This window comes from Maylandia zebra, linkage group LG7, assembly GCF_041146795.1.
Source record: "Maylandia zebra isolate NMK-2024a linkage group LG7, Mzebra_GT3a, whole genome shotgun sequence".
Classification (NCBI taxonomy): domain Eukaryota; kingdom Metazoa; phylum Chordata; class Actinopteri; order Cichliformes; family Cichlidae; genus Maylandia; species Maylandia zebra.
The window spans coordinates 18,484,876-18,501,146 of NC_135173.1; the positions used below are offsets into that span (position 1 = coordinate 18,484,876).

The 16,271-nt window shown below is 40.2% G+C and overlaps 1 protein-coding gene across 21 annotated transcripts in view; it reads left to right on the plus strand.

Moving 5' to 3' along the window:
- LOC101476481 (neuronal cell adhesion molecule) overlaps window positions 1–16,271 on the plus strand; it is a 77,613-nt gene that overhangs the window by 40,614 nt on the left and 20,728 nt on the right. For 14 of the 21 annotated variants that reach the window (XM_076885983.1, XM_076885968.1, XM_076885982.1 and 11 more), the window contains 10 exons: window positions 10,267–10,422; window positions 11,812–11,917; window positions 12,491–12,684; window positions 12,801–12,833; window positions 13,046–13,168; window positions 13,589–13,759; window positions 14,283–14,339; window positions 15,363–15,474; window positions 15,594–15,778; window positions 15,963–16,097. In XM_076885983.1, the coding sequence (XP_076742098.1) occupies window positions 10,341–10,422; window positions 11,812–11,917; window positions 12,491–12,684; window positions 12,801–12,833; window positions 13,046–13,168; window positions 13,589–13,759; window positions 14,283–14,339; window positions 15,363–15,474; window positions 15,594–15,778; window positions 15,963–16,097 (1,198 nt within the window). In that variant the 5' untranslated portion in view covers window positions 10,267–10,340. The remainder of the gene's footprint in view (window positions 1–10,266; window positions 10,423–11,811; window positions 11,918–12,490; window positions 12,685–12,800; window positions 12,834–13,045; window positions 13,169–13,588; window positions 13,760–14,282; window positions 14,340–15,362; window positions 15,475–15,593; window positions 15,779–15,962; window positions 16,098–16,271) is intronic. The other 7 variants (XM_076885977.1, XM_076885979.1, XM_076885986.1 and 4 more) reach the window with 3 other exon arrangements.

Genomic DNA, 16,271 nt, shown 5'->3' on the forward strand with positions numbered 1-16,271 from the left:
GCATCATGGTCAAACATTTGGTCTTGTTTGTGCAAAGGCAATTGTTGCAGAAGTCTTGTAGTTTGTTCAGGTGCAACTTTGCAAACTTCAGCTATGCTGGCGTGTTTTGCATTTTTTAGAGAAAAGAAGCTTTCTTCTGGACACAACCTGTCCAAACAAGCCATATTTGTTCACTCTTTTTCTAATGATACTGTTATAAACGTTAACATTTAACATGCTTACCATTACTTACCCTCTTAATTCCTAAGGAAGCAGTGGGTGTATTTACTTTTTCACACAACTGTGTTCAGTCTTTTGAACTGATTTAATTTTTTTATTACTGTACGAATTGCTTTAGTCATTTATTGATCTGACATGTAAATATATAATTTTTTAAAAACTTATTTAACTCACAGATGCTTTGATTCAGTTCTGTTTTTCTGAGCTGGTTCTGCACAAGAGGAAGGGTAACCTCCTAATAGTGTCTTTTAATAAGAAAAGACCATGATTTGATTTTCTCACACTTTGAAAGGACCATTGTTTGTGTCCTCTGTGTCTGAAATTGGATGGTGAGTCCTTTTGGAGAGCAGCGGAGGGGAAATGATTTGTATTCACCTGCCGTATCTGAAAGGGGCTGAGGAGGGGCTGGGAGAGAGAGAGAGTGAGCGAGAGGGGGCAGTTACATAGTGCTTTCTTTATATGATAATGGATTGCGCTGACATTCACACACATTGTTGTGCGGCGTGTCAGTTAATACTCTTAACTCGCGGGATGAATGGCAAATTTTAAACAGATACCATTAAAGTACTGTCTTGCACTGGCACAGGTCACAGATTTATGTATAATGTGTCTTTTTTATGAAAAAAACACCAACATGGCACCTTTATGCACGTGCAACATATTTGTCACGTCATCATTCACTCCTGCAAATGAATTACTTTTCTGAATTTCTTTTTTTTCTCTCGTTTTTTTTATGTAACCTCACTCTCTTTTATTGGCCCAGCTGGGCAACTAGATTCTTGTGTCAGCTGCACAAAAGAAACAAAGTGAAGCTGGGGACAGGCAGTAATGAGCAACTCCTCTTACAGTGTTACATATAGACCTGCTGCAGTGTTTGGAAGCCTTATGGAGACAATGGATGGTTTTGAGAGGTCTGGAGCTCTCTGAAGCCCTTCTTTGATTGAGTTTCCTGGCTCTAGGCTCCAGCGTTGAGGATGATTGTGGAGTGGGATCTGTAGGTCCAGGAAGGGGAGGACGGTGGGGGCCTGAGGACCCTCCTCTGTGCTGACCTTTTACAAACAGGTGGGGTGGAGTGGAAGGGGCTGACAGTGGAGGAGGAGAAGCGGGAGAAGCCTATTGTGGCGCTCTGTGAATGCAGAGGTGGCACTCAATAACAACACTCACTGCCTCCTTCCACCTGCCGCAGATTTTCTCACAGCTTACTTTTCCCACTTTTAAATTAAATATTCTGGTAAAACACTGTGATAACATATTGTTCCAGCACAGAGCCAGTGTTCACACTTTGTTTGCCAGCAGAACTTTCTCTCTAGTCGCATTGCTGGCAGCAAGTCTTTAGGGATTGTGTCCGTTTGTTGTGACGGTAGGTGCACTGGAACACTTTGGGTTGGAGATGGCCACGGTTTCCTCCAAGGATAAATGTGAGTGACTTTGGCGATTTCCCTGACTACTTTTTGTATCACAAATACAATTTTGTAGAAAAAAGCCCCAGGACAAAAAACATGCAAAAAATATTTTTACTACAGTGCTGAACACTTGAGCAGATAATAACAAAAAAATAACTTTATTTTTCTGGTGTTTTTGAGTTCTCTCATTATCTTAATGATCTTTAAATATTACAACTTTCACCACACTTTTACTGAGCCTTAACAGATCTAGATATTTTCCAAACTGTTCTACTGGAATTTTCTGACACAGCCATCTCTAGGGTTTATAAAAAATGTGCTGAAAATTATATGATAATACGTTAGTCATGCCTGAGTTCAAAGGAGAATGGAGAGACCTCATCAAGCTGACAGGAAGGCAAAAGTAACTCAAATAAACCACTTATTACAACTAAGGTATACAGGAGTGCACAAAGGTCAAACCTTGAAGCAAAGTGGCTACAGCAGCAGAAGACCACACCAATCCCCATGAGTATCACTGTAGAGAAAGATGGCAGTATCATGATGCAGATGTTTTTATTCAGGTTTGCGATCTTGGTTTCATAATTGTTACATCCCTATTACTCAATAGGCACTACTATGTTAAATTTGAAAGTACAGCTATACTGTAAGCAATACTGCAAGCGACGTTAGCAAGCTAATAGCATGCTAACATTGTGCTAACGTTTAGCTTAGAGCTCACCTCAGAAGTTCCACTAAAATAACTTATTTCAGTAAATTATATGTATATTTCTGTTTACAAGCATTCTCTTAAGGATTTTGCATGAATAAAAAACCATTTTATTTCTTCCTTTATAGTTCTGTGAATCAATATAAGCGTGCTGTTTATTCTAATTATGTGCAGAGAAATGGCCACAGGATACAGATTGTATTCAATAAGCCTCAGCCTCACCGCCTCTGTCCACCTGCTCCTTTCTCACTTTTGAATTACATGTTCTGGTAACACGCAGCGGTAACAGATTGTTCCAGCTCACAGTCAGTGTTCACGCTTTGTTATCTGATGTTGCCGACAGATTTTACTGGAGTGAATGGTACCCGCACAAAGTGCAGACAGCTCCAAATGACCAGTTGCTCCCTGCCTGCCTACATACTGTATCAGCACAATTCAAATTCCAGCAGAAGAGCGTTCATTATACAGTCATGCTTTTCTAGAAAGCCCTAGTTGCAACTGTTGACTCACAGCAATCATATATAAACACTGTTTCTTTGTGCTACCATGGCTGACTTAGCCCGCTGGAATTCATTTGCTACATCAGAGCTTTTTTGAGTCAGAGGTGATCATTTCCTGCACACAGACTCTCTTTATGGCACCCCTAAGCTTAATGTAAACTTCTCATATTGGCACCATCTTGAGAGACCCTTCACACGTGTAGTAAGCCATCCGGTGTGGACATAGTGGCAAACTGAGATTCTAATCACATCTCTTTTGTTGAGCTCAGAGGAGGCTGAGACTGTTTTTTTGGACCAAACAGATGTCAAATGTGCAGGTTTTCTCTAAGGTTACTTTTGGGATGATAAATGGGCCTGGGCCTTTTTCTCCTGTTTTCTTTTTTCGTCTGTATTTGGTGAGAGAATTGACTTTTTTCTTTGTTGGCATGGAAATCTAAAAGTATTGAGGGGATTGCCATGGATACAGAATGCCCTTTTGGAGTGCAGTTTTGAGTGGCTGTACTCTGCTGGAAAGTGTACAGACAGTCCCTATATTTAGCTTGAAACCATTTTACTATCTTTGCTGAGATTTAAATTGCTTAACTCCTAAAGCACTATTTGAGTTTACAAATGCACAGATATTTCTATCTGCTGGCTCACAGGATTTGTTCCCAGAGGAGATTGGGTTTTGTTGATTACTTTTTTTGTTCAAACCTGCCATGTCTCTGTGGCTGAAGTTTGTCTTTTGGTGTCGTATGAGGATTTTAACAGTTTCTTTAGCTATTCAGGAAGCAGGTCGGCATGCATTCCTCCCACTCCTCTTGCATTTGCTCATGACAATGAACGTCTGCTCAGCATATGAATGGCTTCACCCATAACGCTCTCATGTGGTAGGGCAGGCATACTCGAGCTCCGTGCTTTGCACTGCTCCGGTGTTTATCTGCCCCCTTCTGCACAAGCAGAAATGTTCTCATACATAAGTAATTATAGTGTAGTGATCAGCTATTGCATAAAGGTCAAGTTCAGATACACATTTGTTCATTCAGTCGTGTCCTGCTTTGCCACCTGTTCTCAATTCATCTATGCTTTTTAAAAGTGGCACTAGTAATTATTTCAGATGTCATAAAAAGACTTTTAAGTCCAACCTTACTGTTTTTTTTTAAAGAATAATTAGTTTTTGCTAGATTGTGAAGCAGTGAAACGATTCCCCGCTAATACTTTTCCTAAGGAGAGGGATTTATACACAAACCCCAAGAACGAGAGACCTAATTGAGGAAACACAGCCATAATGTGAGGACATGATGTAGCAACTAAATGTATTAAATAAAAGAAATATGTATTTTTATTGCACTTGGATTCCTTATCGATAATGTATTCGTTATCAGTGATATGCCTAATTCTAAGTCTAGCCCCAGGCAATCAGAATATGCAATTTTGTTTTTCTCCCAAGTCTTGGCAATGAGGGATCAAAGAAAAATAATGATTGTAACGCAAATCAAAATCTGTTTTCATTTCCACCTGCCCAAAAAAAAAAGGAAAGAAAAGAGAGTTTTACCTTTTCCTAAAATGTAGGGCATGGGTAAGGTTAGCGTTATCATCTCTGATAACTTAGACCTCCAAGGCGTTAAGAGCACCATCCCATCTAGTGGTGCTGCTTCCATCTGCATGTTAAAGAGGCCGTCTTCCTCAGAAGTGCCGGCGCCGTTTCTGATTAGCATTTAGGCAGAGGGAACAGCGAGCGAATCCTGAAGTGTTTTTGGCATGTATGGCGAGCAAGCTTTGTGAATGTCAATGTGTGGCGCTCTGAAAGAAGGTAAACTAGACAAATTGCCGGACATGTTGCATTAGCAGCAGATGCCAATTAGAATTAAGACTTGTTTTATGTCGATAGCCAGGGGAGTTTCAAAAACAAAGCCTTGTAACTTTAAAGGCCTACCCCCAAAGATGTAATGGAGCTTTTCCATGAAGTGTGACGACTTGCCTAAAACAGTTTTTCAAAAAGCAAGAACTCATGACGTAGTCGACAAAACATAAAGGTCAAACTATCTGGAAAATCCAAGAGCCTACACATCCCATAATTACACACCCCATGCACATGTTTTTTTTCTTTGAGTGATTTTTTTGCCTGGTGCAAAGTCAGTGGAGTTCACATCGTATAAAGTGGTTAATATTACTAATGAAAATACTGAAGCCTATTTACTCATGTGTTTGGGAGGCCTATGCATCAAAACCACTACAGCTCTGGTCAGAAAGCTGAATTTAAATAGCATCTTTATAGTGAATCAGATGATTGAAGATCTTTTATTGTCTTGCATTGTACAGTTCAGATCAAGGGCTCTGGTGTGTTCTTTGGGCTATGGGGTCTCGTTGAACAACAGGACCCCAATTCATATGTTAACCACACCAATTATTTGCATACGCTGCCTCATTTACAAAAGCTAATGAGAAGATTATGGGAAACATACACTGAAGCCGGCCCATGGAATGTGTGTTGTGGTCCTGTGGCTGCTAATAAGAGGCCCGTGAGAGGTATTAGTCAAAGCCACTGAACATTCAACCTCATGTATCATTGCTGTAAATTGTATCACCGCTTACCCCTGTTTAGCACATTAGCTGTGAATCCACAGCTTAAAAAGACAAATGATTAAACTGTATTATTATATTATATTATATTATATTATATTATATTATATTATATTATATTATATTATATTATAATCTACAGTGATGTTTTTAGCTAAACTGTAATAACCTTACTATTTGTTTAACTTCTTTGACCTCAACTTTGAGATCCATGGAAGATACACACACATACACAACCACCCACACACACACACACACACACACACACACACACACACACACACACACACACACACACACACACACACTCCTGATATCTAATAGCACAGAGAAATACATGCAGCCCAAGGCATGAATAGCAGGCACCGAGAGCACCCGGCAATCTCAGAAAAATAAACGCTTCCAACCGAATCAGTTTCCTCATCACCTCCTTCCTGAGCGTGGAGTCATTCTCATCATAATACCCCTCCACCCCCATCCATTCAGGCATCTGTGGGGGATCCCTGCTGCTCCATTAAGGCCATACCGAGGCTCACAAACCCCTGATTGCATGAGCCATCAATAGCACTGATTATGGAAGTTAATTAGGGTGCTTGGTGCAGGAGAAAGGCTTGTTTTTCATCATAGATGTTAAAAGTGTAGAGTTCTGATGCAATAGCTGTGATTCTGTCAGGGTTGCAGTGTTGCATCACTAATGTTTGGCACATACAATGACAAGATCTGTGCAAGTGATGAGCATATGAGGCATATAGCGTTATCCGTTGCTGTGAGGGGAATTCAACTGGGATTTTTTCTATACTGACTGCAATTCATTTACACTGCAGTCTACTTCCATTGTCAGTCCTCGTGCCCCTGTCACCTCTATCTGTGTGCTCAGACACGTCCTGACCCTCACATTCTGTTGACAGCCTCTGTGAATGTGCTTTATCCTGGGTGTGTATGTGCTGTTGCGTGTGCTATGTCCCTGACATGTGCACAAAACCAATTAGTTTTGGGATGGTGAAGTAGCTGGGTATGGGAAAATGACAATGGAGTAATTGAAGAGGCTGGATGAATGAGAGGCAGACAGCTCAATGCAGCTTTTACAGAGCAGAGTGTTGACAAAATGAAAAGCAAGACGTGAGCGAAGGTGGTCTTATGTAGTCGGAGACAGTAATTAACATTGCAGCCTTTCACTTTGCTGACATTAATTTTTACTGAACTTAGCTTGTTCGGTATTTAAACGCTAGCTTTGCTCATTCATTTTTTTTCTACAATCAGATAACAAAGCTGGCCATTTGTAAACCACATGTTTGTTTGTGTTGGCTTTTCTTTGTAACCATTTCAGGCACGATTTTCAACAACTTTAACCTCATATTAAGCTGAAAATGTCTGGCTGAGTAAAACAGTTCCAAAAAAACTTGCTTTTCCATATTTGATGTTCACTTGTCATTGAATGTAAATGTTTCAAGAGATGCAAGAAATGTACAGAAAACCCATAAAACAATAACTTCAAAGTATTTTGTAAAAATTCAGAATATTAATATTACTTCATCACAAGTAGTTTAAGATGCCACAAGCAACAAATGTACCAAATGTCTGCAGGATTATTATTCGAGTTACCACGTCCTCTTAGCTCACTGATACATATCTTTCAGTGTTTTTGTTTTACACCCTGCAGCCTTGTTTTTGGTTTACTGTGGCAGCTGTCACGGTGTTCAGATGATGGACTCTGTCTGCAAGGAGAGAGCTGAGACTGAAATATGTTTTCAGTGCCGCCTGCTTGTCTGCAGGCCTGTTTGCATCAAAAAAACGACCTTTCTGAATTCTGTGAAACTTGATTGATAAGGTGAAGCACAGGCAAGGGAACAATGGAAAATATGGCATTGACCTCGGATGAGCTCTCCCACTTGTCTCTTGTTTTTTAGATGCAGCTGGCAGCAGTTGTGAATAAGCACTGTACTTGTCAAATCTACAAGTTTAAAGACATGGTTCACTCCCAAATCTAACTTGGTGTTATTTTTCAATCGAAATCGTTTTCATGTAAGTTGCCAAATTTTTGAGATATCGGCTGTAGAAATGTCGGCTTTCTTTTGAATAGAATGGAATAAATTGGCACTTGCCGTGTAGTACTCAAAGTGCCACTTTGAAAAACTCACCAGAAATATATTTTCTTGTTGGCCAATATATTTGGTTCTGAAATCACCAAATATTGGTATCGGCTGTAAAAACGATGTCATCACGAGGTAGTGCCACGAACAGTTATCACGTTTCAAAGTGAGACACCAGCTTAGTTTTCTTTCTCAGCTTTATCTATATGAAAAAGAGTGAAAATCATTTCTGGAAGTGCCCTTACCAATCTGTTGTGTTTTTGTCTAAGAGACAATTTCCTGTTCGATATTATCAGCCATCTGACGGCTTTTGGCACAGCACTCCAAACGGGACTGGGGTTTTATCTGAGCTCCAGCAAGAGAGATATGTTGACTTTGGGCTTCCATCTTCTGTCAGCACAGGATGCATAGGATGGTCCGGCAATAGAGAAATATATTTTGCGATTAAGGTTCACCTTGAATAATTGTATATTGAAATAAAAAATTGGTTTTGAACTCTAGTTTCTTTTTCTTTTTTTCAAGATTCAGGCCCAGCTTGGATTACGCTCAAAATATACTGAACGACATGAGTCGACTGAGTTTCCACCGTCACTCAACTGTTAGACGGATATGAGGTTTGGCCTCATATCACTGAAACTTACAGGGGTGACTGTAGCAAACAGACATATACTGTACACACATACACACATACAAGTAAACACAGGCCCACACGTGTACGGTGTGAACAAAGGAAACACACTGGCTGGCTGGAGCTGAGCTGCTACACCTCATTAAATTGGGAAATGAATCTAGGATGAATCCCTGGCTCCATTCCAGATAAGAATCTCAAAGCTTATTGGGGATTCACCATAAAATGTATAATTAACACATTTATTCTGTTGCTGTCACACGCTGGCCATTTTTACTTCACCCTTTTTTTCACTCTCAGTTCGGGCTGTAATTTATGATTTAGAAAAAAAACCCCAAAAGTAGTGACGGTGACATTAATGCCTTAATGCCTAATACCAAGCAAAATGAATTGGTGCTAGAAAATCACTGCGCTGCAACACCTTACTCATAATTGTGAATGGATTTTGCATAAACAATATGTGATTGTAAATTTCCAGCAGAAGCTGAAAATATACTGAAGGAAAGGAAATGTACAGTTTCAGCACCGATGCCTGCAGCCTGCAAATTATCTTGATGAAATGACCCTCTGGATCTTTTCATGTCAAATCCCAAGCCAGAGCTGCCTGAGGTGTCCACAGCAGTGTGATTGGCTGTCCTGGGTGAATAATACAGGCCTTCCCAGGAGAGGTATAGTTGAAGCTGGGGGCAGTAGACATTAGCCTTGGTCTCTTCCCATGCTACTAGACACCGGCTCTGAGGATGGTTCTGAATCATGACTTTAGGGCAGCACTAACAAATACCTCAGTTCCCCTAGGAAGACCAGGTCTTACCGCATGGCTGTCTAGCCTCTGGTACCAGACATCGCTTTTACAACCTCATCTGCAGCCCTGACCTGCCCCACGCCCTAAGCAGGCATGCAGTACGCATGTGTAACTCCAGCTTTAGAGTGCTCCACGTGATTTTTTTCATTCTGAATTTGTTAGTGTGCTTATGCGATAATGTAGCAAATTAATCTGCCTGAGCTCTAAATTAAGCTGTGACATTTTTAATATGGTGCCAGTGGATGAAGAAGCGAGATAAAAACAGGTCAGACTACAGTTATTAAAACGACTCCTCCTAAGTTCATTTTCTTCATTCTTTTGACTCGGCAGCACTGAATTATGCAGATTAATATGAATTCAAATGAGCAGTCAATTTAACCTTGTGCTTTTTTAGATTTCTCTGAAGTTTGAGCCACATTCTGATCTTTTATAACTTCAATATTATATTCTATGATCTTTTGCCTGGATTAAGGTGTAATGTGGTAGCTGCGAGCTGTGTGGCAACAAGTGAACATTTTTGTTCTGTGGTTTTGTGACGTGACTACATTTTGCTTTGCTTTTTACTCAGTTCATTTAACGCTTGTGTTGTGATCAATGACTATAGAGCAATGACTGCAGTCATTGGTTGTGATGGAGACACAATTTGATAAAACTACTTAACAAAAAAAAATCCCCACTTAACAATGAATCAGTACCCCAGTTTGCCCAAGCAAGGAAAACATACGTCACCTCAGCTTAACCTGAAATCTTGTTGAACCAACTGTCCTCGACAAACAGAGATGTCACACATATTTATTTCTGTCTCGTCACGTATGACATTCCCACTACAGCAGTCTAATGAAAGAATGATGGTTCGCTCTCTGAAATCTGACCTCATTTCAGATCACTTTGCTGCTGGCTCAGCCGGTCAGTCAATCACATTGATAAAGCTCCGAGTGAAATGGAAAGTAAAGTGAGTGTCCCCTTGTCTTGTCCCTTGGCATATCATCTGCCAGCTGATGTGATCAATACGGCAGAGAAACCTAATGGCATCATGGCCGCGCCTGTGATTAGCCCTGCAAAATGAACCCATGTGGGCCCCGTCGGTCCCTATCGGAATGCACTAGATCAAAAAGATAGCTTCCAGCAAATTGCAGTGGATGGTAACTAACATCAATCTGTGGCTAGAGCTATGATGTGTCTCTCACTCATTCTCTCTTTCTTTGACTCAAAACCACATAATAGAACAAAACTCATTATATGACTGATGACAGCAGTAACTGGATGTGCTATTCAGCCCTGCGCTCTCTGTCCTTGCTTATGTCTCTAAAAGCTTCTTTCTTTCGTTTGTTCTTCTCTTGTCTCCACCTGCAGTTGTGAAAGTGCACGTGTCCTCAGAGGCGGTGCGTCACTGAATTTGGGGGCAGACCTTTGAGTCTCACGTGATCATGGAGTGGAGGAGGATGGATGTAGGAGTGCTTCTGCTGTTCCTGGTGCACCTTGCCACTGCGCTGGAGGTCCCACTAGACCGTAAGACAACAAATCACACACAGCTGTAAACAAAGTCGTCGCACAGTGTCAGGGTTACTTTGCATTTAGTTACAAGATAAGTCACCCGGCCTATTACTTGATCAAACATTTTGATAATCAAGCACATAAAAGCCGAATTTATTTTGATTTTGGATTGACAAATTTACCGATAATGACTTCCAGGTCCAGTACAGTTTGGCTGATAAAAGTTTTACCCTTGCATAACACTGTATAGCTTTTTCTTCTTTGTGTTATAAATATTGTTAACAATTCATTAATTTTGCCTTAAATTTCAGAAAAGTACGAAAACAAGCTATTTTTAATTTCTGAATCTAAAAATTCTGCTTTAAAATTTTTATGGCAAACAAAAATATGAAACACATCCATTTGAAAGTAGAAAATATTTGTTGTTCATGTGAAAATTGGCTATTAAATAATTTTTTTGGAGAGTCAAATAAGTATTTTAGCTCTAGCCTAGTCTAGCCTTTCTTGTATGCATCTGTGTAGTTTCATCAATGTACTTTATGTTTTTTCCAGTTACTGTGACTGCATTTTATCCATGTAAATGTAGTGTTGTTTGTATATTAACAATTTTTAGATACTAATTGTGACTTACATGGACTGACATTTAACGTTTCAGCCTGAAGCTTCTGTTGCTTTTTTGGTTGACTACTGGAGGCCTCCATTCCTCAATATAGAGCTAGCCACGTGCGAACCTTGTTACAAGGCAGAGATATTGAGGGGGATATTTTTCATAACTAATATCTGGTTATTTTTACTGTCACTATTCTTTTTTCTTTCTTCTTTGCTGAAGTTCTGGAAGGATGTAAGTCTCAAAGAATCTGAGTTTTTGCTTGCAGCTTGTTTTTGGATATTAAAGATTACATTTTATCTAGCTGCTCGTTATGAATTGTTGAATTGCATTTAGTCGGATTTGTTTTACAGGATAGTGAGTGTGATTTCGAGTGGCCTTGGCATGTTGCATGCATTGATTTCTGTGTTTCTTTGTTTGCTGTTTTTGTTCTGTGTGTTTCTGCAATGGTAGAGTATTTTCCATAAAGCAATACTGCAAACAGCATGAGTCCTTATATCATTTGTTTTGTCATAGTCCATTACTTATCTCCGCAGCACTGACAGGAATACATTAGGCATCGGCTCATTGCAATAAAAGGAAATGTACCTGAGCTTTCTGCCTACCTTTCTACATTCTGAGAGCTTTTTTCAGTTTGTCAGCAAACAGCTGTGTGGTTTTATTCAGTATGCTAAGTCTGCATGTTATTGGTAATCACTGCTGGTGTGGTCAATGCAGCAGCAGGAAAGAAAAAAAAGAGACCTACTTATGCAGTAAAGGTCCTGATTAAATATCGCCCGTTTTCTGGTCGTCTTTAGTGCCGCAGCCGCCAACCATCACTTACCAGTCCCCTAAAGATTACATCGTCGACCCACGAGAGAACATTATAATCCACTGTGAGGCGAAGGGAAAACCGCATCCCAGGTAGGAATCAGTGAATTTCTTTTAAATGGAAAAAATATATATAAATTCCCCAGGAGTGGATTCAGGTACCACCTGTCACAAATGTTTAAAATGTTTTCAGCAGGTTTTCTAAACAATGCCAGAAAAGTTCTGCTTGACTCCTACACATTCAGGCCTTGACACCTGTTTTTGAATGCTTTGAATGAATCTAACATATAGTTAGCTTTCATCAAGATAACATACATGCACATAAATTTGTGGTTTTATGCTCGCAAGAACTCATAGATAAAATGCACCTCTCAGCCCTTAACCTTTACTTTACCCCAGATTATTCTTCCCCCAGCCCAAAGCAAGTTTATTATGTAACCATCCAGAATATTTTTGTAGATTTAAACTTGCAAATATAGGAAAAACTTTTGAAAAAGGTCTTTAAAGAACACAATTGGAAACATTTACAGTAAAAATTCAGGTGCAATGAGATAGCCAAATAGGTAAAACAGATTTTATTAATGTGTTCTTTTTTATATGAATTACCAGATTTGATCACTTGAAAATTACCTGCATTCTTATGATAATGGTCTTATTTTTCCTTAGTTTCTCCTGGACAAGAAATGGGACCCACTTTGACGTCGAGAATGATCCCAATGTGGACATGAAGCCGCAATCTGGGACTCTGGTGGTGGATATCAGCAGAGAGAGGGTTGAACACTACGAGGGGGTGTACCAGTGCACAGCACGAAACAAACACGGAACCGCTGTTTCCCACAATATAGTGGTTAGACAGTCCAGTGAGTGCAGCTTGCTGTATCACTTCTTTAAAATCACTTCTCTCTCTTCTTTCATTGTCTCATGTGCATCTTATGAAAAAAATCACCTCCTTTCTTCTCTTTTTCTAACGATTAAGTTGCAATTTCCATCTTAAGAGCTCTCCTGGAAGGTAAAAGTTGTTTGTAGAAAGGTGCATGTTTTATTTTGTTGGACACGACGGTAGATATAGGTGATTGAACCTTTGTAATCCCCCCACTTCCATATTTTTATTCTTGGTCATTCCCCTCATCTTGCCACATCGTCATGCAAGCTCCAGTCTGTTAGCGACCCATATTTTTTGCCAAATTATGATTTGATCGTGCTATTCTCCAATCAATATAGGATCCCCCCTGTGGTCAAAGGAAAAAATCAAGCCAATCGTGGTGCAGGAGGGCGTGTCTTTGGTGTTGCCGTGTCGCCCCCCTGCTGGCCTACCCCCTCCCATCATATTCTGGATGGACAACAGTGAGCAACTTGATCTCTTATGTTTCTTTGTGGTAACATGATGTTTCTGCTGCATAAGATTAAGAATTACGGTGATTTTCTTTTTCAATTTCCTGTTCCATCTTACAACCAATCATACTGTATTTCATTTTGCAAGCTAGGCTGTTGGAAATGTGGAAATCGTAATATATTTTTTCTGCTGTCACATTTATTGGTTTCTTTTCATTCCTTAAAATTTATCACATGAAAAATACTGAATGGCAACAAACTCATCTTCAGCCTGATGAACTGCATATCAGAATGTGAATATTTGTGATTAGATGCATAAATACCTGATTATATAGGAAATGTAGACCCATAAGCGTAATGCAGCTGCATCTATAACCTGTACTCTCCCAAACACTTTCCTGTATAATGTTAATGTGACGCTGTACATTTCAGACTTTCAGAAGCTCCCTCAGAGCAAGAGGGTGTCTCAGTCGTTGAACGGTGACCTGTACTTCTCCAATGTTCGCCGAGAGGACACCCGGAACGACTACATTTGCTACGCCCGCTTCCCCCACACACAAACCATCCAGCAGAAACAGCCCATCACTGTCAGGGTCCTTAACCGTAAGTCTGACACAGCGTGCGATGCAGAGACACGAGCACTGAAATCTACTCAAGTCTTTGTTATAACCTTTAAGAAAGTGGCAGCGTTTGTAATGTGTGTGCGGATGATTTTACGGTAGTTTGTGCAGGCATGACGGCGTAGGAGGAAAACAGCATTTCCTATCTATGATGCCGTCCTTGGAGACGCCAGCGGTCGCTGCCGCACTGAAAAGGCATATTGTCAGAGCTCTCGTGGTTATCTGCCAAACAGACGTTCAGTATTACTTCTGTAATATGTTCTGTATACACATTCTCCACCAACAACAAAGGCTTCTCTCATCTCAGCTACAAGACGGCAGGCTGTCTCCACTAAAGTAGATTCTTATGGCGATCATTCTTCATCGTAGATTTTTTCCTGTCATGTGAATTTTTGTTCTTCAGTCATGTTAAGTTGTCCAAGCTTTTGTGTTTTTCTTTGCCTTGATGAGTTCAACTTGTGAAATGGCGTGTGTCTTTTTTTGGTCTTTTTTCTGTTGTGTTGCAGTGGATGAAATCAATGACACAATGGCAGCTTTTTACAATGACACTGATTTATTTAGTGGTGAGTTATGGCACCCCCTAGTGTTTAACCCCCAACTTAGAGCTCCACACTAGCTCTTACCCACTAACACTAACCCTTCAACCCATCAACCCTGAGATTTTCTGCAACGTTACTGATTATTTTTAAGGGGTAGGATCTGGCACCCTCTAGTGATTAATCCCAACATGGAGCTGGGAATTCTGTCTTACCCACTAACTTCTACCCCTCGAACCTAGAAATCCAAGTAAAGTCTTTGTCAACCTGTAACTCTTCCTCGATCTACCCAATTAGCTCTCCCTTTCTTAACATGTAGTTCTTCTCACGAATTTTCAAAATTAGAGCTGCATGCTCTTTTCCCTAAACTGGACGGACTCCTTGGGATACTTGGGGAAAAAACATCACATATTAATTCAAACACATATAAAATTTATTCTGGATTGTCAGTTAACGAATTAACTCCATGTAGTAAAAATATGCATGTTAAAATTCTACTTTTCTTTCTCCAATCTTAATACCTAAGGATTTCCAAACTTGTAATTTACTCTCTTACATATAATTTTTTTCACATTTCATTTCTCCTTAACATTTTTTGTCCTTGTCTAGTGGCTACACATGTTGGCTAAATTGAAACATGCAAAAACCTTGATTCTCATCAAATTAAAACACTCACTCTGGATTTCATATTCCTAGTTATGGAGATTACTTTGTCACCAGGTAAATTGCCAGATTAATGGCAAAAAGCAGTTCTCTGTGTGCTGCTTATTAAGTTAATTTATTCATTTATTTTATACCAAACACAGTACAATGCATTAAAAAGAAGTTAAAGTCTAAATTATGAGAATTAGTCTGTGATAAAGTGACGTCATGTACGTATATAGCAGACCATTACACGTTTCAGTTTTCCAATTTGTGTGGTGATGGGAGGGTAGTAATACTAAAGGAGCTGATTTGCTCTCAATCTTGCAGACGAGGTGCTCATTTCTTTGCCTTTACAATCGCGTTCATCACTCATATGATTCTGCGTGCGTGTGTGTGTAAATATAGAGGCACCCGTGGATGACAGAAGACCAACCTTCCTCATCCCATCTGGCTCATCCAGTTCCAAGATGGTGTTGAGAGGTGATAAACTGGAGATGGAGTGCATTGCTGAAGGATTGTAAGACAAAGAATCTGCTGTTAATTCATGAACTCAGTGCATTCATAAGTCATGTATTTAACGAGCGTCCACCTGCCATCATCAGTTTGTCTGTCTGCGCTCTCTCTTTGTGAATCTAGGCCCACCCCTCACATCTCTTGGACCAAAATAAGTGGTGATCTGCCTTCCAAACGCACCTCCTTCCTGAACTACAACAAGACCCTTCACATCGAGGACGTGTCAGCATCAGATGAAGGAGATTACCGCTGCACAGCGAAGAACCAGTTTGGCTCGGTGCACCACACCATCCACGTCATGGTCAAAGGTGTGCTTGAGGAAATGCTCAGCTCCCATCAGACTCTGAGCTGCTTGGGAACTCAGTCACTGCTTCTCTCTACCGCTTTATTTTCTCCCTCTTCCTTATAATTGATTTATTCACAGAAGCTAACAGGGCAGTGGGTTTAGTGATTAATTGTCCAGCCTGTTTCTGTACCCTGTGCTGCTTGCAGCTGCTCCATATTGGATCGATGTCCCTCCCAGGAACCTTGTCCTAGCTCCAGGGGAGAGCGGCAGGCTGTCCTGCTTGGCCAGCGGCACACCCAAACCCACCATCACCTGGGCTATGAATGGCATCTCCATAGAGAGTAAGTGCAGCCTCTTTTTTTTTTTTTTTTTCAAACTCTCTCAGCTTTCATAATAGATGATCTCCTTTTTCATGAGAAGCAGGCATTATTAAAATCGAAATTGTAGATGCCTTCCCTCGGGTGGGTATTGATTCATATTTCCGTGAGTTATTATACAAATTCCGAGTTATGATA